The 21,939-nt window shown below is 35.2% G+C and overlaps 1 protein-coding gene across 1 annotated transcript in view; it reads right to left on the reverse strand.

Moving 5' to 3' along the window:
• Window positions 1–2,238: 2,238 nt before the first annotated feature.
• The window catches only part of LOC124414517 (unconventional myosin-Ie-like), a 44,190-nt gene continuing 24,489 nt past the window's right edge, over window positions 2,239–21,939 (reverse strand). Inside the window, exons 11-21 of the mRNA XM_046895473.1 lie at window positions 7,891–8,061; window positions 7,536–7,702; window positions 6,904–7,123; window positions 6,420–6,650; window positions 5,892–6,176; window positions 5,613–5,768; window positions 5,062–5,201; window positions 4,758–4,909; window positions 4,336–4,665; window positions 3,704–4,036; window positions 2,239–3,409 (exon numbers count right to left, since the gene is read on the reverse strand). Coding sequence (XP_046751429.1) covers window positions 3,324–3,409; window positions 3,704–4,036; window positions 4,336–4,665; window positions 4,758–4,909; window positions 5,062–5,201; window positions 5,613–5,768; window positions 5,892–6,176; window positions 6,420–6,650; window positions 6,904–7,123; window positions 7,536–7,702; window positions 7,891–8,061 — 2,271 coding nt within the window. The 3' untranslated portion in view covers window positions 2,239–3,323. The remainder of the gene's footprint in view (window positions 3,410–3,703; window positions 4,037–4,335; window positions 4,666–4,757; window positions 4,910–5,061; window positions 5,202–5,612; window positions 5,769–5,891; window positions 6,177–6,419; window positions 6,651–6,903; window positions 7,124–7,535; window positions 7,703–7,890; window positions 8,062–21,939) is intronic.

Raw genomic sequence — 21,939 nt, forward strand, 5'->3', positions numbered from 1 at the left:
TTTTGCGAGAGGAATCGATTAATCGCAGTCCCGATACGCTGCGAGCAACACCTGCGAAGTTACAGCCGAAAAACTGCAGATTTTCATCGTCATTTCTCCGCTGCTGGTCCTAGGCTATTTTTCACGTGTTTTCTGAGTTCCTGGGCGTCGAATTAGTCTAAAAAGCGTCATACGGATCGATTCCCAGACAGAAGATTTTTCGGCCAAAAAAAATCCAAGGCTAACCCCTTTGCATTTTTGGCGAAAATTTCGACGACTTTGAAAAGTGCTGCAATTAATTCTTTAGGGTACTATTCCGACGTGATTTTGCGAGAGGAATCGATTAATCGCAGTCCCGATACGCTGCGAGCAACACCTGCAAAGTTACAGCCGAAAAACTGCAGATTTTCATCGTCATTTCTCCGCTGCTGGTCCTAGGCTATTTTTCACGTGTTTTCTGAGTTCCTGGGCGTCGAATTAGTCTAAAAAGCGTCATACGGATCGATTCCCAGACAAAAGATTTTTCGACCAAAAAAAATCCAAGGCTAACCCCTTTGCATTTTTGGCGAAAATTTCGACGACTTTGAAAAGTGCTGCAATTAATTCTTTAGGGTTCTATTCCGACGTGATTTTGCGAGAGGAATCGATTAATCGCAGTCCCGATACGCTGCGAGCAACACCTGCAAAGTTACAGCCGAAAAACTGCAGATTTTCATCGTCATTTCTCTGCTGCTGGTCCTACGCTATTTTTGATGTGTTCTCCGAGTTTCTTGTGGTCGAATTACTTTAAAGATTGTCATACTGATCGATTTTGAGACGAAAAATTCTCGGCTCCGAAAATGACCAAAAAAGTAAGGCTTACCCCTTCGGATTTTCGGCGAAAATCTTGACGACTTTGAAAAGTGCCGGAATGAATTTTTTGAGGCACTATTCCGACGTAATTTTATGAGAGGAATTGATTAAGCGCAGTCCCAATACGCTGCGAGCGACCGATCAAGAGTTAGAATTCCGAGAACCACTAGATTTGCATTCAGTTTTTGAAGACGAGTGGAAGGAAAATCTCACTATATTACTATAAGATTCTGATGTAACTCAGTTTCACTCTATCGAGCATGTCTTCACTCTAATACAAGTCACTGATTGTTAGTACATAGTCTTTCAACAAGCTCCGGCATAGTTCCGAAGTGAAAGACAAAACGAAATTCAAAAACATTTTTGAAAATAATATCCTTGTTTATAATAGGAGGCAACAGAACTTTCACAGACATAATTTCATTTAGAGAATGAAATGTTTCAGTTGCGCTAGTTATCATAAATAAAAAATCATCAATGCGTCATTGTAGTCTGTCTGCGTATTTCAAGATTCGACCGACTTTCCATCTGCACCGCACTTTCCCATGATTCGATGTGTATGACTTGGTATTTCTACCACTTCATGTAATCTCTGTTGCAATGAATAAACAAGTGCATTAAATCTTATTTTTGCTTCAATTTTTTTAAATGTTGAATAATGCTTCATCGATGCTTTTAGCATCTTCTTCACAGTCCTTGGGGTCGAATCGGCTCAGAAGGAGTCTTCTGAATCGGATCAGAGTCAAACAATTATCACTCGCGAATGCGATGGTTACTCCATCCAGAGATAACCACAGATTTCATTCGATTTCACTCAGTCATTTGTCCTACGAGGTTTCAAACGCAATTTCTGGTTTCCCCTGGTTGTGTTCTGCTTAGTGCAGAAGGAGCATTTCAAATTATATCAAGACAGCACATTTTCGGCCCCAAAAATCAGAAAGCAGAAAATGTCATTCACTGAGATTTTAATAATTCATCTTTCACAGACTTCAGAAAATAATTAAAACAAATTTGAAATGCTATATCGACGTTATTTTGCAAGAGTATCAAAGACTTATTCTTATTACTCTTCCTATTCTTTCATCGCATGATAGATCCAACACTTTCCCAACTGTAGTCACTCTGTAGTTCTAATTTCTTAGGTTTTCATCACTGAATGCCCACAAATCGATTCTGAGTAGAAAAAGTTTTGTACTCGAAATATCGCAAAAAAAACAGATGGCTGACCTCCTCGGATCTAGAAACGATTTTAAAAGGATCCACCATTCTTCCCCCATAGATTGTGCCTACCCAATCATTATTATCGTTCAATCTTACGCACGTATATACCTATATCAAGTCAATTCTGTCGTTAACAAAACGTATAATTTGAAAAATTAATGAGGTAGGAATAATATATTTCATTCATCTGTCACAAACTTTACATGAATTAAATAGCACGTGCGTATCTTATAATACGCGAAATACTCAATTTGTATAACAATATTTACATTTGGTGTTCGCATTGGCGCACTTTACGACAATGTACTAAATTTAACATCGATTATAACTATGGAATAAATGACTGTACAGGTAATCACTTTTTAGAAAGGCACTACAAGGTAAATACATGTAAATCGATCTACTCACACGAACTTATCCAATATAATTAATTATTAATAATTAATCTGTATTATTGTAAGATTCAATTACCCACTATCATGATCAGGTCAAAGAACAACACTGAACCGTGTTGTGAAAATTCGTAACGGAAATCTTCATCTGTCTCGGAATAAGATGATGGCGATCCGTTATAGTAATTTGAAAAAGTGGTAAAAATGATCTGGGAGGAATAATTTGGCTATCTTTGGAATCATTATCTGGGTATGTATAATTTAATTACTTATAATCCTAATTTACCTCAAAATTAAAAGCAGTTTCTATAACGTACTGCGCTGCTTTATAGCGCAATTATATAACATTTGGAATAATCTACATACCTAAAACGATCTTACTACCCCCGGTGGATTGACAAACGAATAAACTACCATAGATATTAAATTATCCAGTAAACGAATATTAGTTAATAAATTCATTCTTCCAAGATTTCGAATGGAACTCAATTGGAAAGAGTTCATTTATTAAAAGACGTTGAATCATTGTTTAGAAAATACACATACACCAATATTTCACGCCATTTAAAATTAAATTGACGAAAATTCATTCACCGAGAACAGAGCTCTGATTTAATAAAAATTCCTTTTCACTACGGCAGTGACTCGGGCTATAATTATAAGCATGCGTATACGTGTATGAAACGTGTTTATCCTGCAATACACGATCCAATACTTGATTCATCTTATAATATACATCATACTATGGATCTACATACAATAAATATACCTATATTCAAAGTAGCACGAGTCTATGAAATTAGACATCATGTTTCCTTTTTAACATTATAATTTTATACAACCGGTCAGTCTAGATGCGAGTCCTATAAACCTGCAGCTTCAATTACTCCTAATCTTCTCTACGTAGTTTGAGGGAAATAATCCCTGTTTACCATTCAGTCTCCCCATCCACCATCCTCCTTGATCTGAAGTGAAAAATAAAAAAATTCATTATCATTCCTGAATTGTGGAAGGAAAAGAAAAGGCCACACCCGCCAACTTTAATTTTACTCAGCGCAGTAGATAGAGTAATAATAGTACAAAAATCAATACCACAACTTCTGTTTACAACAGTGCGTTAAAACCACTTTTACCCGTCACGTTTTTCGTCGATTCTTCTACTTCTCGACTGTTTTTAGAATGAAAAAATTTTGTGACGCTTAGTCCAATCGAACTGCGAGTAACTAAAACAGGCATACCAGCCACTGATTGCTACTCACGTTCTTTTATCACCTCAATGATGGATCCCTCTTGAAATCCGAGTTCATCCAAATCCTGCGGACTGTAATCGTAGAGAGCTTTGACCTTCGGTAAACTAGGAGTAGGTGGTTTCGGCGCAGGCATGTTTGGGGTGGCTGGAAGTGCTCTCTGTGCCATTCTCGCGTTTGGCCCTGATCTGGCACCGATCGGTGCTCTTTGAGTGGGTGCAGAACTGCCTGCTTCCCTTTTTTGACTATTCCCATTGCCTACATTTGGTAATCGGAAAGCACTGTGCACCGTCGGCTGATTGGGTGGCGCTGGACTCGTCGGAGGCGGCGGTGCTCGAATCAACCCTGTTATAAAACTCACATTTTAGATATCTCAAAGAGAAATCAACCTATTAATCTTATCGACAAACTATCGAAACAAAGAAATGATTGATCGTAAGTCTTAAAAGTAGAGCTGAAGATAATCAAATTGAAGAAAGTTTCAATATATACATCACATTATCAAAAATCAATTTGTAATGATTCGCAGAGAATCAATTTGCGCGATGCGCCAACGAAACAAATACATTACGGTAGAAATTGAACGCAAACTCTGCATCAGTCTACCAGTTTTGTAGCGTAAGAAAATTTGGATCATTTGATACCTTTTGGAGCAGCACCTGTGTTCAAAAGCATCCCCATTATCGGTACGCCAGTGGTGACAAGCTTCTTGGGATTTTCCGTCTTCGTTGTGGGATGAGCCGCTTTGCTGGGCTGTAAATTGGGTCGATTCGGAGGCAGGGAAGGTCTGCTCTGCTGGGGTACTGGGGCAATTCGACTCGGGGCATGTAAAGGTCGTGTCGGGGCTACAGATGACATTTGCCTCACAGATGAATTCGAGATAGGAGGTTCCGCCCGAGGTCTATTTGCCATCGATCTGGCATGATTTGTTGGCCTAGTAGTCGGCATGGCAGATGTTGCAGTTGAATTTGGTTCTGCAAGTGTTTTGAGATCGGTCAAGCTGTGTCAATACTCGGACAATCGATAGTTTTTTTTTTCCACCATTACGAAAGCGCAAAATACTCACTGGTTGTGCTAGGTAATCCAGGCCCGACAATAACGTTCAAGACCTTTCCGCTGGGTTTCAATATTTCCTTATCGCCGACGTGACTCTCAGAAAATTTTATTTGCCTGGTGCCGCCGCCACCCCATCCTTCTTTTTTCACTTTAAACTCTAAGCTGAAATAGAAATAGCGCAAAAAAAATTGATCAGTTATGATTTCTGAGCCGAAAAATTTTTACTGTGGTATTTCTTTTAGTACTTCTATATCTTTTCTTTTTCGTTTTGCCCAAGAGAAAAAAAAAAAAAACTGCAAATAATGAATCCTTACTTGTTATTAAACCTGATGTTTAAATTGTGTCCAGTCTCGGTGAGGTAATTTTTGCTTAATACCGACAAGAATTCAGTCTTGAATACCAGCTCAAGTAGACTGGCATAGTCATCTCTGGTGTGTATAATTAAAAATCCATCCTGAAAGAAGTATTATTATCAGATAAGCGACTCACGGTATGAAGATTAAATTGAAGAGTGACAAATCGCATTAAGCAGTGATCAATTAGACAAATTACTATGTGAGAACCTAGGTCAGACCTTATCGCCTAGACTTAGTGAGATACATTAAGTGGATCACGTTTTTTCCCAAGAAGTGCTCAACAATGATCGAACGCTGTGTGCAATTAGTGTTCGCATAATAAATTAACAAGCTAATTTAATCTTAATAAAAAGAATAGTAATAGAAATATTCAGAGGTATTAGCAAGATTTTTTTAGAACATATTTCATTTCATGACAGAAATTGCTTGCAACGAAAGAAATGATAGTCGTCTATTTCATTGCTCAGTGATAAAAGGTAAAATCTGAGAAAATATGTAAGTGCGCAAACCTGGAGAGTACTGAAGCTGACGTGGCTGATTTGGTCGAGCGGTAGTTTTCGCTTAATAACTTCGACCCATCGACCCTTATCGAGTCCTTTCTTGATCTGCTCTCTACCGATGAGCAAAAGACACTTTCCCGTAAGTATGAGATCCCTTCTGCATGGCTGAAAGCGTGAATAAATAAACATGAACAATTGAAGCTGAGAAAAACGTTGTTGGGGAAGGATTGGGTGATCAAAGTTAAGGTTTCGCGTAGAATTCCAATTTAACTGAACCAGTGATCGTACCTTGAACCGTCTGTCATACTTTTTGACGATCTCAGCAAAGCCGACCTTCTCTCGTCTGCCGATCAACGACATGGTTACTGGTTTGCTATCCAGGCCGATGTAATCGCCAACAAAGTTTCTGTTCAGACTAGCCCGTCGCCTCTGCTTATGACCGAATAGAAGAGAGGCAGCTTCCTGCTTCTGCTTGTTCTGTCGCTTCCTGGCAAAGTACTTTTTGAATGCCTTTTGTATTACTCTTGCGTACGCGTTGTACTTCCGGTCTCTTGCCTCCTCCAGCATGAACAGCTATGGAATAAATCTCGACTTTTAATTCTGTTCTAGTGTAACCCTCGGCGCAATGAATCTACTCAGCAGTGTTATGGAAGATACTGCATATAATTATTATTATCTAGATGAAAATCAGTATATTCTTGTACAAATTCATCTTCATGTTAACAAACCATTAAAAAACATAATCACGGAAGTCTGTAAACTTTTATTTCAAAGACACGAAGCGCGTGAAAAATGGTCATCGTAATGCATACTCACACTCTCAGGCGCTTTGATGAAGAGTTTAGTCTTTCCGAGCTGGTACTGGCCCCTGTCCATTCTGACGCTTGCCAGGATATGTTCGACGCCCTGTTTCTGGTCGCCCTGCCAACTGGGCCAGGTTTCCTTTGTGAGTATGGCATACCTGTGAAGGAATTTGGCGAACGGTCTTCTGTAGGCGAATCCAGCTCTGCGAACTCGGATATTCTCCTTGAGACCAAGATACTCAACCTGGAATTGAGTAGTGAGTTTTTGAGTGTTAAGATGTTGTGTCGGGGGATTCAGAAAATTTGCTTCAACAACTTTGTATAAAGGACAAAAATAATCTAAGTCCTTTCTGCGAAAAGGTTTGGTATCGTGATTTGTAAGATACTGTTCTAAAATCAAATCAATGCGATAAAATCATTTTGTAAATATTGTAAAATGATGATATGCTCAACGATATTTCATACTTGATGAAATTCTGGTTCCGGGTAACAATTACCTGGTGTTTGACTCGCAGCTGGTCCCAATCCCTGGGCCTTTTCGTCTCGTTCGGTTTTATGCATCGGATGTAATGAGGCATGCATTTCATTAACTGACTGACCAGTCTACTGGCCTGATTTCGAATCTTACTTCCGGCTGTCGTGGGTCTCGATTTCAACGTCTTCGTCTTGTCCGCCGCCGTTCTTACGTCGGGTGGAAAAAGTTCTCTCACCAGAGGGCTGTTGGAATTTAGAAAAACACGGTCAGGCATTAATCGACAAAAACATTAAAAAAAGAAGACAAAAGACTTTACGCGCTCATAAATCATACAAATTACAAATTACAAACAGTCGAGTCAAATTTTTTTTTTTCCTTTCTCATTTGAGTACAAATTGAATTATAGAATATCTTTACATTGAACACAAAATCAATTACTAGTAAAATTCAATTACTTGTTATACAATGTACCCAAAATTACATACGATTTGTTTTTCTTTCTCTCTCTCTTTCTCTCGTTTTCTATGTCTCTTTAACGAATAAGAAAAAAATATGACCCGATTGTTTCCTGTACTAGAGAATGAAATTTTTTCTTATGAAAATACCAAATCATACTGTATATATTATTACAGCAATGTATAATGATATACTCACTTTGTACTGGTTCTCATCAGTTCGATAAGATCTGGAAACAGAACGTCCCGATTTTTGTCGCAGAATCCCTCTACCGAATAGCTCACAATTCCAGCGTAATGCAAAACCGCAAAACCATCACCGGTGTTTTGGAAATGAGCATGACCATGAGCTGACCCCGATAATTTCTGAAAAAATGGAGGGTAAGGTAGTGTAAAATAAAACGAAAGCAAAAAAAGAAACTGAGTGAAACTTTCTATTCGAATCAGATACCTTATAGACACGAATGAATTCGAATAACAAGTCAATTTATGGAATCGAATATAAAGAGGAAAAAATGGCGATTCGCAATTTATTATATTGTATAGGGGTATACCTTTTGCAAATCTGCATCAGCTCCGGCGCTACCGCCGTGCAAAGTAGCGCAGACATCATCGAGGACCAGGAAAAGTCCCGGCGGCCTTTTGCCCTCGAGAAGTTCGACGACAACCGCGTTGTTGAAATAGTCGATGGCCGTCCATCGGATATTTTCGGCTATATATTCCTCCTGTAAGATAAGATCGAAAAAATCATGAAATACGCGTCTTCTGACAACAGTAGAACAATTACTGCTAAAAAAAATGCCAATGTTTTTTCGTTTCCTTTATTTTCTTTTCGTTTTTCTTTCGTCGTCCGTGAGGAAAAGTTCAAAAAAACACTACGATTACGCAACGAGATTATCACCGTTGTTAATCCGAACAACGTTTACTTGATCGTTTAGCGAGGATTAGGCATAAATTGTGTACATAAATAATTCTCTGGTTAAACTCTCAGTGCCGCTGTAACGCAAATTGCAATGATCGATGGTGTCCGGTGCGGATGTACGAATCACGTACCGGGCATTAAAAATTACCAAGAATATTCTAATTACGGTTATAACCGATTATTTTTCAAACTCGATTATTTATTCTCACAATCGGTTTTTGGTTTTTTTACTACCGTGAACGACGCAATAGAATGTCAATTTGTGTAATTAAAGTACCAATTATTATCATTTTCTTACATACTAACAATAAGTTGCATATTTGATATAATAAGTGACAGATAAGTGAATATTTTCACCTGAAATTGAAATAATATTTTTAATGAAGCTACAAATTATCAGAAAACTTTTCCGATACTGAAATTTACGAAATTTTGGTTTCAAACAAATACGAAATAATCGGCTAATCGATTAATCTTTACCGATTCAATCGAGTCATGTCGATTAGTTTTTTTGGACTCGATTAATCAATGAATCGATTATTTGTAACTGAGTGGCCATCGGTAGCGGGTACAAGCGTGAAAAGAAGCTACCTTACCGCCTACAAACAGGCAACCGGGCGTTACAATTTCGTTTGTTAGTTGGCACACATGAAAGCGATAAGACGACCCAACCTCAAACTTTTAAATCAAAATATGTAATCCGATCATTAGGAATACGGTGAAAAACGTAATTTATGAAATCAAATAAATTTCATCAAGGTGAGGTGACGCTGAAGTTTAATAATTTATTGATTTCTTTAGTGTGTTGATTAGAAAATAAGGATTTTCATCGAACCAGATTAAAAAACTCTATAGAAAACCTCATTGTCTAATCACTCTATGAAAATCAATAAATAAATGAATAAATTTCCGTGTCGACTAACCTTCGGTAGATTTATTTGATTTAACAAATAACATTTTTCACAATATTCAAAGCCTTCTAATAATCTGAATACATATTCTATTCAAAAATTTTGAGGTTAGGTCGCCTTGATGCTTTCATGTATGCCAACTTACGAACGAAATTGCTACTCCCAGTTGCCTATCTGTAGGCTCCGAGGTGGCGTGTTTCCACATTCAGGCCCGATATAAATTCTATGGGTAAAAATAATATCGGTCGTCTACTTATGAACGGCGGTTTCTTGGCGTGCGTCGACCTCATCCCACGACCTAGACCCACTTGAGAAAGCGGGTTTTAACATCCAGATCGCGGTTCACACGTTGTATATTTTTCTTTCTTTTCCTCCGTGGATTTCAGTTTTTTGCCTTAGTTTCTAGCGCCGAGTCTTGCTGGATGGGTACGCCTTAGAGCGATACTTAGATCCGTCGGAATGTGTAACAACATACATTTAAAATTGCTATTTTTAAATACCTACAATTTTTAGTACGAATCCACAATTTCGACCAGATTCTGCAGGAGTCTTTTTCTCCGCCATCTTGAATCTATGGTTTAAATCGGAAAACATCGATCGCAGAAAAAAAACTGTTACGAACAAAGTCGCAGAGATTTAAATTTACTACAAATTTTGTTATGACCATTTGTAATCGAAAGTTGTAAATTACTGCGTCAATTGATAAAAAAAAAAAATCTCCTATAAATTCAAAATGGCGACTAAAGCTATTGCAGAATCTAGTCAAAATTCTGGATTTCAACTAACAACGATTAGAAAAATTAAAATTGTGGCATTTAAAACTTTCAATTTTGGTTGTTATTGTAGTTTTTTTTTTTTTTTTTTTTTTTTTTTTTTTTTGTAATGGCAACTAGGCGATCTACCAGCTCTGCAAAATGTATTATTCTTCGCACATTCGAAGGACAAACGGCGGAATTGTATACTATAGTGAAAAGACAATGATAATTGCCGTTTTTCGTGCGTGCAAATTATCGTCGTCTTTCAAATGCAAATAATAATTATCATCGAGGTTTCCTCGAGGGGAAGAAGTCGCATAGACGAAGGTGACGAATTTTAGCACAAGTTTTGCGCGAAGAGGCGAAGAGAGGAAATAAATAAAAAAATTCAACAGCGCGGAATGTCATTGGACGAATAAGTGGAGTACAAACACCGTGGGAGTATGTAAACACAGGGTAAATGGCTTCTACAGGCTAAATAAGCCTCCGGAACACAATGCTATCTTCTGTTCTTCATCACATAATATGTACATCCGTCTTCAAACACGGAGGAGAAATTTTTTTTCACGGCATAATGTCGTAATTAATGAACGTAGCTTTTCGTTACGAAATTTCTTTTTTTTTTTTCTTTTCAGATCTTCCACATGCATGGATGATTCTCCGTTTCCTTAATTTTTCATTTTTCCTGTATTGCTGATTTTTCAGTAAATTGATGGTAATTTTGAAATCATAATTGCAGACTAAAGACAACTTTTTTTTTTCCCCTTCTTTTACCACAGAAATGAATTGTTTTTCTTTTCTATACAATCTTTTGAACGAAACTAATTGTGAGAACATTTTTCTTTTCTGCTCCATCTCTCTTTACAAGAATCTCAAAAAGTTTTTCGTAATTTCATGAGAATTTCAACCACCTGCAAGAGATAAATTTTTCTGCACGACAATGACGGTGGGAAATTCATGGTTGAAATTTTTATATCGTTCGTAAAAAATATCTTTATGGTTTAAACAGCGGGTACGTGTATATAATGGATAATTATAAGGACTGACGATAGAAGGAGTTTCGCTCTGAATGTTGACACGCTGTGTATAAAACACAACGTCGAGAAAAATATAGGTATACTATACCTGTATATAGTATATATATACACACACACTTTATAATAGAACGACGGAAAAAGGATGCAAGGAAGAAGGAAGACGGCATTCTGTGAAGTTCCTTTTCCTTCTCCACGGTTCGCGCTCTCTAATTTCATGAAATTGCAAGTCGCGGTTTGCAGTTTCGTCCTCGCAATTCCTTCCGATACGGTAGAATCGTAATTTCTGAATCCGTCGCTCAATTCCATTATTTCTTTCTATTCCCAGGCTAAAAATCGTTGGGCAATAATAAATTAATATCGTCAAGAATAAAAAAAAAAAAACTGCTTCTGTGTGTCGAATATATAATGTATTTGAAAATATCTCTTCATCAAAGTTGAATACTTCTTGTTTTGTAATCTTTCTGTTTCCGATAGATGGGGAAAAAAAATTCGTGTACATGAGTAAAAAATTTCACATCATTTCGTGGTATTTTTTTTTTCCCTCTCTTTCATTTTATTTTCTTCTTTCTATGGTAATTTCTTTACTGTAGGGAGAAAACTTGATTAAAAAAATATACCCAAAATTCTCGTTCTATTTGAAATTAAATACTTGATATAGTTTATTTCACGTATTACTTTTTAACGGTCAATGAGAGATTAACCTGGCCCACCTTATACACGCGTAACTGTAATCATAACGTTTTTTGCCCTGCAGTTAAATCCGAGACAATCGTGGTTCACTCACAACGCAGTAAGTCGGGTCGTGGTTATACAGTGTGTCCATGAGAAAAGTGCGCACCTTATGCGCGTGCGTCAAGTCAATCGAATTTTATTGGCTGACAGTTACCGCCTGATTGACCAACCGACGCAATACCAATCCCGACTGTAAGAAAATGTCCCTAAGAGCCCGCCATTGGTTGTATGTCATAAAATGTCCCTAGGAACCCAGCGTTAGTTGGCAGTTGAAAAATGTCCCTAGGAGCCAACCGTTAGTTGCCTGTCAGAAAATGTCCCTAGGAGCCCACCGTTGCCTGTCTGTCAAAAAATGTCCCTAGGAGCCCGCCATTGGTTGTATGTCATAAAATGTCCCTAGGAGCCAACCGTTAGTTGCCTGTCAGAAAATGTCCCTAGGAGCCCACCGTTGCCTGTCTGTCAAAAAATGTCCCTAGGAGCCCACCGTTAGTTGCCCGTCAGAAAATGTCTCTAGGAACCCACCGTTAGTTGTCTGTCAGAAAATGTCTCTAGGAGGCCACTGTTAGCTGTGGACTTCTAGGGATATTTTCTGCTATTTTTCTTATGGACGCACGGTATGGTCAGGTTTAAAGTATATAAAGGTATGCAACCTATTCGTCAAATGTCCTGCTTACGGTTTCGTCGTGCTCTACTTCATTGCTCGATTTTTCGTGGATTTTTTCACTCCGCAACGCTGCGCGCAGTGTGTACATACAAAATTCTCCAGAGAAATTCAAACGACACACAGAATAAAATTAACATAATTCTACCGCTTGTCGTTTTCATTTCAACAATATGAACAAGGCGCGAGATTTAACCGAGCAAGTGAAAAATCAAAATAAGAGAATAAATTTAAAAAAAATATATACGTATCAAGTTTTTTTCCTTTTTTTTTTTTTTAGTTCGTTTCTTTCTACAGGATTAGATATTTTCAGTCTCATACTTGAATTATATCTTAGATCTAGTGATCAAAAGCTTGTAATTGAAATTTCTCTATCGACCTACTAAATTGTAACATTTAATTATTCACTATTTCGTTTTTTTTTTCTTTCTTTTCAATTCCACTATTTGTTTCTATATGTCTTGAATGATTGAAAAACTATTCTTCACTATTCGATTTACCACTGTAAAAAAATGAAACAAGCAAATTAATTAATGGATAAACGCAGGCTGGCGTTGGATGGTTTTAATTATAAAGGTCGACTAATTACGCGAGACGCGATGATGAAAAGAAATAAGTATAACCTGGGAGTGTCGGTTGGACTATTAACAACAAGCCACGTTCATTACAATGCAGCGATCTGCCGTTTTATTGCTCGCACACCGCAAATTCGCGATCCATATAAAAGTTAAGTGGATAATAGAATTTGAAATTTTACTATTTATATATATATATATATATATAGAGATGTAGGTATACATTCTAGGTTAAAGTTTTACGTGGTTAAACTTGTATGCACAATAGTAATAACAACAATAAAGTAATTGTAGAGACAATATAATCGACAAAATCGAATTGAGATCTTTACGGCTGTACGCTCTGATTAACACGATCGATTTATAATTTACTTAGTCATTTATTTAACAGTATATTTACTTTTCCAGTTTCACAAATTTTATTTTATACAGACAAATTAACAAAAATTGACCAGCGAAAAATCGTGACAAGTATATTTAAAATAAAGGGGGGGGGGGGGGGGGGGGGGGGGGCGAAATTAATCAAAAAATAAAAATTGTTAAATTTCTTTCGCTTTAAATACAAATCTCTTTTGTAACTTGAAAGATTTATGACCAAAGAAATCAGACATTGATTGAATCTAGTCTTAATTTTATTATATTAATCTTGTGATCACGTTTCAGTGTAATAACGAGACGAAGGATAATTAATTGGAAGTTTCTCGTTACACGGTAAAAAATCGGAAAAAATATTGAGAACAAAAACGGATCGCGATTTCGATCGAGTTCGAACTACGTACACACATACAAGAGAGTAGAAAATTCTCGATTCGTGCACGGTTCGTTTGGATCGATGGGCAAAGAAGCTGATCAGCTATTGTTTCTCGTGAGAGAATGAAAATCCGCAAAGCTGAATCTCGAGGGGACTAAAGAAGCTAGAAAAAAGAGAAAAAAGAAAAAATGTATATTCTCCGCGAGACCGTGAAAAATCTCTGTGTATTCCGGCCGCCGATTAAGGCGGTTTCACATGAAGCGATGCGTTTAGAGGGTATTTCTTATCGGTGGTTGAAAACAAATGGATTACCGGAAGAGGTAAGAGGGGAAAAAGAAAAAAAAAAAAAAAAAAAAAAAAAACACTGGCGACTGATTGAGCGATGGAATTTCTCAGCTTGTTTAAACCACGATGAAAGAAAAATAATAGAGATTTAAAAAACAAATGCAAAAGTAAAAAATCAAAAAAATTAGTCTAATCGCCGTCACGTGAGACCAAAATGACAAATAACCTCGCGTTATTGGTGGGAATAGATATTAGCGGTAAGACAACTATGTTTAGTTGTATATATTGCATAGAAAGTTTATAGAGCAGCCCACAGCTGACTTTCTTCCAATGATATTATATACATATATATATATATACCCTGTAGCAATACCTGTAATGATTTAATTGCGACACTCCTCCGCGATACAAATCAAGTTTCCTTTACCAGCGCACGCGTGAAAAGGAACGTGATCCGAATTCACACATCACACGCCCTTATAATAAACGTTACGATAGTTATGATATTTAAAAAAATGAAACATAAATAATAAAAATGAAGACGTAAATATTGTAGAGTTTTAAAACAGTATAAATATAGTTTACAATGAATAAAATAATCGTTGATCAATTATTAAAACTGTGAGTCATTTTATTTTTTCTAAACTATGATATATATTATCCATTTTTACGGCATGGGCATTGAAAAGTCCACTTTTTGTGGCAGTTTTCGTACCGTAAAGTGACGCTTTATACGGCAGCGAACAAAGTTGCGGAATAAAGTCTTTATTCCGCAGTTTTGATGCGCAGTTCGAAGTGCGCATCCCAAACTGCCGAATAAAGTAGCTTCGTCGAACAGATCGCGACATAACCTCACTCTTCGTTTTGCTTTTCAATGCCCATAACGTAAAAAATATTGTACGTGGCATGCCCGTAAACCGTTTTTTGGCTCGGATAATTTCAGTACTCGCTTCCGGCTAGCTTCCGGCTCGCCTTCAGCTCGTCCTGAAATCTTTATCCTTAAAAAAAAAAATTATATTTCTCAGGACTGTTATAATAATCAACTGCAAAGGATTAAATAGCGCGGTGGGAAATCGGTGGGGGAATCGAGGCGGTCGAGTTCGTGCTGTTGGGATATAAAGATCGAAGAGGAGGGGGAATTATAACCGAGACAAGAACTGCAAAGAACTAAACGTACCTGCCTCGTATATTTCAGTTTACCTGAAGGTTCTACCGAGACACGCGCCTACGTCGCGATACACTCGTCGAGTATCAGAATTATTTGAAAATATTATTATATCACTGGATGTTGATCATTATTTAAGAAAGAAAATAAATTATTCGATTAATTATTATTGATTTCAATATGTAATTTATAAAAATTTAAAATTACCAAGTTACGAATTAATTTAACGTAAAAAAAATTTTATTTGCAATTGAGATTTGCATAAAAAGATTAGAAATTTTTATATCTGTGAGTTGTTGTGCGTGGCGCGGGTTTGACTCGTATTCGTTATTCGTCAAGATCATTCTAGCATTTTGAAAACTATACAAAACTCGATACGAATGAAATTAATTGAATAAATTTGACGAGTTTATTTGATAGATTAATTAAAAAAGTAATAATAATAAGACAAGAAGAACCGAGGGGACTGCAGTTATGCTCGTGACTGAGTAAAAATTCGTTTACGAATAGTGAGTTACGTTTAAAAAATTTCATAATTTCAATCTTCTGCGATGATAATTGTATGCGCAAAGAAATTTTTTGCCAAAGGTTCATTGCGTTTACACTTTCATCGTAGGAGATTGAAATTTTTATTTCAGAACACATACTACCGTAATTTATATATTTTGTTGGGAGGAATTTTTCATCAAATCTTTTTTAGCCGTTTCAAAAATAAAAAAATTCTATATCATCAGAATAAAAAAGATTTTACACATTTCCCTTAACATCATCATTAGTTATCGTATAAATTTCAATCGTCATATCATCTAAAGTCATCACATTTTCAAAAAATAGTATTCATTTATTTTCCATCATTTTTATTTGTTTATTTATTTTTTTTATACAGATCGAACTTGTTATTTTATCCTTATTCAATTCATTTGGAGGTTTTTTCGTATTACCTCGGTATTAAAAAATAGAGAGAGAGAGAGAGAGAGAGAGAGAGAGAGAGAGAAATCGAAGATAAAAAAAAAAAAATTATCACGCATTTGTAACTAAAAAATGACGAAGCTAAAAATGTAAGACAAGAAGCTCTGAGAATTTGTACGAAACAAATCGGATTTGTTCAATTGTATAAATCTAACACAGCAGTTCCTCGGTATTAATTACGATGACGAAGTTGTCAGATTCCGCAGTGACTTTGTATTCATCACGAAAATAATTCGACAATACAAAATATCCAAAAAGTAAAAACACTCACAAGTTGCATTGCACCACACGGTATTTATCCGCATCGAATAAGATTACGAGTGAAAAGGAAAAAATGGCGTAACTTTAATTTACCATAATAAAGATATGAACTTTTTAAAACGTATGTTGCTTTGTTTTTTTTTTCTTTTTTTTTTATTCTTTGCACAAGAACGGAAAAAGTTGAAATGATAATTCATAAATAGAATAAAGAGGGGGGGGGGGGAGGGGGGGCGTAAATTAATTACATTCGATTGTAAAAAGTATGGCTTTCGATCTCCTCTTTGTCAATTCCACATGGAATTTGTTAAAAATTCGTAAAACTTGAATATGCACGACATATCTTGCAATTTTTAATCAAAAAACAGTTGTTGTATGAGAAATTATTCAGCTGATTATTGCGAAACGCGTGTAAAAAGAAAGAAAGAAAGAAAAAAAATGGAAGAAGGAAATAGTCAAATTAAGAAAAAAAAATAATAATAATTAGGACAACGAAGAGGGGGGGGGGGGGGGGGGGGGGGGGGGGAGTTGAATAAAGGCAAGAAAACGAAAAGAAGAAAAATCGAGAAATTAAAACAAACGAACTGTACCGCGTTTAGAAAAAAAAAAAAAAGTTAAAATCAAAAAATGAAAAAAAAAAATTACAAAAACTCTTCCAGGCTGAAGTTGGTACAACGTTAACGTAACGAATCATCCATCGGGTGGGAAAGAAATTGGTTATTTTTTAATTTTCGAATAAGATTGAATGAAAAAGTTGACTTTTCGAAATGAGGTTATTTTTTGTTTCTCATGTTTTACTAAATTTCGGGCATCGATAAGGTCGCGATGAAGTAAAACGATTTTTCCTAAACATCCGTCGTTAAGGGGGTGTACAGTGTTATTTGTGAAATCGTAATTCCCTGAGAATTCCAGTTCTTCCAAACAAGAATCATGATTTAATTTCATTTTATTCTCGTGTAAACAATAAATGAAAAACATACAATAATCTAATAAAACAAGAATATTTTATATCTGACTAGAGCCAGAGCTCATTGTGGCAATTTTTCAGTGCTCGATTAACGATCATTGCCTGAAAGTTGAAAGAAAAATTATTTCTCTCTCACCAAATGTCTAAATTTTAACGAACCTAGAATGAAAATTATTATATTCCATATACGACATGAAAATCCCTAAGATTTTCAGTTTTTTTTTCCAGGGGGATATAAAATTCCCTGAGAATTCTCCGATTCCATAATTTCCATGAACACTGAACACCCTGGATTTGAACACCAACGACGTTGCGTTACTGTAAAACTTCCAACCTCATAGGTAGTCTGGCCGAGTTCCCGCGCCCGTTTCGTTCCCTTTGAAGGATGTTTTATGGTTCATAATACACCATTATGTACATACGTGCGTTTTACGTATGCGTGTATGTATTTATATATATGTGTAAATGAATGTGTGAATGTGTACATTGAGTTATGGCTTCAGTTACACATACGATGTGCGTATAAAATGTTGCGAAATTCCGTCACGCGTTTACCAACGTATATACAATACATTATACATGTATATATCATTGTGAACGCGTATTTTACCTCGTTGTTTTTTTTTTTTTTGTTTTTTTTTGTGTTCTTTTCTTTTCTTTTTCTTTTTTTTTTTTTTTTTTTTTTTTTTTTTGGTTCTTTTGTTTTGGTTTTAGATATTACGCCGATTCGATGCCGGCTATCGTCGAAAATAACGGTATGAAAAAAAGAAAAGTATAGTAAAAAAAGGTGTGGAATAAAAAAAAAAAACGATGAATTATTTATCGGGTGTGAATGGGCTCGAAACAGAGGATTCATTTTTTTTTCTTTCTCTTCCTCTTCTTTTTCTTCTTCGTCACTCAATCTTCAAGACGCGAAGTTCCGTTCGGTAAACGGAAAGATCGATCGAAAATAAATAAATAATAATAAACGAGGAGGAAAAAAAAAAATTAACGACCAAAACGAGTCGCAGAACGTTGTCTTTGAAAAAAAAAAAATTCACAAATTTCTGCGAAAAGATGGAGTTTAAATTTTCCGAAGCATCCGTTTTCAGCGATACTTTTTTCTCTCTCTCTCTCTCTCTCTCTCTCTCTCTCTCTCTCCAACGCACATACGCTAAAATTTTTAATAAATAACAAAAAAAAAAAAAAAAAAAAAAAAAAAAAAAAAAAAAAAAAAAAAAAAAAAAAAACGCTTCGTTATTGTTACACATTTTGTCGTTTTATGAACTTTTAAGCATTCCGCAAGTGTATAGAATCTGTATTCAATGATTTGGTAATAAGGTAAAAAGTGCCTGTTATAAATATATACATACATGTACATGTATATACATATATATATATATTTATTTAATTTATTTTATTTATCCTTACACAGGATCGCAACTGATCGCAACTGGAAGACAGACGAAATGAGGTGAAAACTTGTAACAGATTCATCCAGTTTTTTCGTTATCGGAAGAAAAATTTTCCACCCACTCACCCACCTCGTGAAAATGGGTAAGTAATAGTAAAAGCAAGAAAGATAAAAAAAAAAAAAAAAACTAATAATTTTCAAAAACTCGACCTTCCCATGGATTTTTTTTTTTTTTTTTTTTTTTTTGCACTCGCAGCGAAACCACAAGAACAAAGAACCGAGGGAAAGAAAAATATGGAGTACAGTTTCGTTGCTTTGAAAAAAAAAAAAAAAAAAAAAATTCCACACTCGCGATTAAAGTGCTATTTTATATCCAACAATCCGGCAGCGTGAGTTAGACGAACAAAAATAACTGAATTAAAAATAGCCAAAAAAAAATTCTGTAACCAAGCTATGTATGTATACACACACACACACACACACACACACACACACACACACACATATATAAACATGCATATAAAATTTTTTACATACCTAATATCGTGCACACGTGAGTTATGTACAAACGTGTCGTGAGAATTAAACAACGGGAACGAGAAAAAAAAAAAAAAAATTTTTTTAACAAGATTGAAAAAAAGAAAAAAAAATCCAACAACGAGTTACGCGTGAACGAACGAATAAACGAATGAATGAATGAATGAACGAATGAATGAATGAATGAATAATTGTTCCAAATTTGACACACGCGTCGTCGTGTCGCCTGCAATTCGGTCCGCGCCCTCGGTAAAATTACCTTAAATGTTAGGAAGCCTCGCGCGAAGCGCTCACTTTGATGTCTCGAAAATTTTCAGTTTAACGGTGTTCGGTGTTGCCCGTTACGCGCGGTAGCAGTTTTTGTCATTTCGTCGGCTTTCTCTCCGAATTCACCTATATTATCAGCACAGGTATATACATATATATATATACATCTCCTTAGGATAAATAAATAAATAAATAAATAAATAAATAAATAAATAAATAAATAAGGCAAATAGGTATAAAAAAACCGTAGAGTTACTCGGACAATTTTTTTCCACACTATTAACGACAAAGATTATTTTATTTTATCTTTGTCGTTATGATTATTATTATTATTATTATTTTTTTTTTTTTTTGCAAATTATTTTACATGGTTTCAAGTTGAAAAAAAAAAAAAAAAATTCATGCATACATGTATGTACATATCTGAACGAACAACATGATTATTCAATATACTCTCAATTTTTTTAATATCAAAGAATGACGAAAAGAAAAAAAATAGATAAGAAATCACAAAAGTGCAGGTGATTGAAAGTAGAATCGAAAGGATCAAAGTTTCGCACTGAATATGCAAGTGTCTAACGATTTATTATGTATGGATCATATGATCGATTAATGGAGTAATTATGTATTAGGTATACGTACATACATATGTGCTCGTTTGTAACACTTTCGCTTCGCAGTATTCTTAGTGAATATATTTAATGTAATATTGTGATTATTCGTCGTTAGTAGGTGCGTTAAAGAAATGAGAATATTAATTGAATTTTAGAAAAATTTTGACAGTGACTCGAGAAGAAAGGAATAGAATTAAAAAAAAAAATTTATATTAACTTATATATATATAAATATATGTATATACGTCAGGAATAAATTTGTGACGAAATTTTGATGTGACAAACGATAAGGACGACGAAAAAGGAAAGAAAAATTACGAATGCAAAAATTGATCGATCTAAAAATATAGCATAAAAACATAAATTAAGCGAACCAAAAATTTCATATCCATGGAACCACAAACTGTACGAGTAATTCGTTGAAAAATTTAACTTCCATTTTCTTAAATTAATAATTAAAATAAGAATTCAAATTCATTTTAACGTTAATTAAGTATACAAATTGAATGAGAAAAAAGAACAAAATCTGTGCAAAAAAAATTATACAGATAGAAAGATAGGAGGTGATAAAAAAAAATTGCGATCATCGAGAACGAAGGTGCGGCAGCTTATATATACATATATATATATATATATATTAAAAGGAGGAAAAAATGCAACGAAATAAAATCAAATCAAATAGTTATACGGTATAAACCGAGAAGCAGAGGGAGATAAATGCAGGTAAGAAGTGAACGTAGAAACGAACGGCTCGCAGCATCAAAGCTTCGGACTCGCAATCAGTCTAGTTAGGAATTGATCTCCGAGAGATATAAGTATATAAATATATATATATACATAAATAATGTATAGTTTCCGCACAGCAGTTGAGATCGAGTGGGCCTTGACCACTCTCACTTTCTGCGATACGAATATCGGTGTGTATCAATTTTCTCCGCAGGTTTTGCCCGCCGCCATGGGAAAATAATTAACGGGTGCTCGAAATGGCGAGATTTTTTTACAATCGAGTTGGTTAATTGAATAGGAGAGTTGAATAAAAAAAGGAGGCTTTAAGAGTGGCTGTGACAAGAATTAAAAAGAAATATAACAAAAAAAAAAAAAAAAAAAAAAAAAAAAGAAAAGAAAAAAAAAAGGAGGAAATAAATTAGAAAATAAAGAGATTGATTGAAATGAGAGGAAATGGGTGGAGAAGTGAAACCGAGATACAGAAATTACAGATATGAATGCGGTTTTATTGATTCCGGATCCGTAGGTAATTGAGTTTATTTATATACCGCAGTTGATTGAAAATAGCAATTTAATCCGGATAGTAAAAAAAATTATGATGATGATTATGACGATAATGATGATGACGAAGGAAGAAAAAAAAATTCTTAAACGGTGGGAATGGAATACGATGAGACAGGTTTCGATCGAAGAATTATTCAAAACCGCGGATAATAGACTGTCGTTTAATAATAGTAGCTATTGTCTGCAAGAGTACGAGAATAGAATTCAATTTCGTTATCAACTTTCACGCGGAAATGGTAATTAGTGTATCGTGATATGACTATGAATAGAATAATAAGAAAAATTTGACAAAATTTGAATACAGTGCAACAGTGATATAAAATAAAAATTGCATATTCAGGATTAACTTGATGAGCATCTGATTTAGTTCTTCAAAATATTCGTCTCGTTGTGTTTTTCTATTGGTACGTTATTTGATTTGTGTAATTTTTATTTACTATCATCGAACTGCGATCTATATTCGAATGTCACGTATACTTTGATTTTTTGATATACTGCTTTTTAGAGCTTCTAA

The sequence above is a fragment of the Diprion similis genome, chromosome 14, assembly GCF_021155765.1.
Source record: "Diprion similis isolate iyDipSimi1 chromosome 14, iyDipSimi1.1, whole genome shotgun sequence".
NCBI lineage: Eukaryota > Metazoa > Arthropoda > Insecta > Hymenoptera > Diprionidae > Diprion > Diprion similis.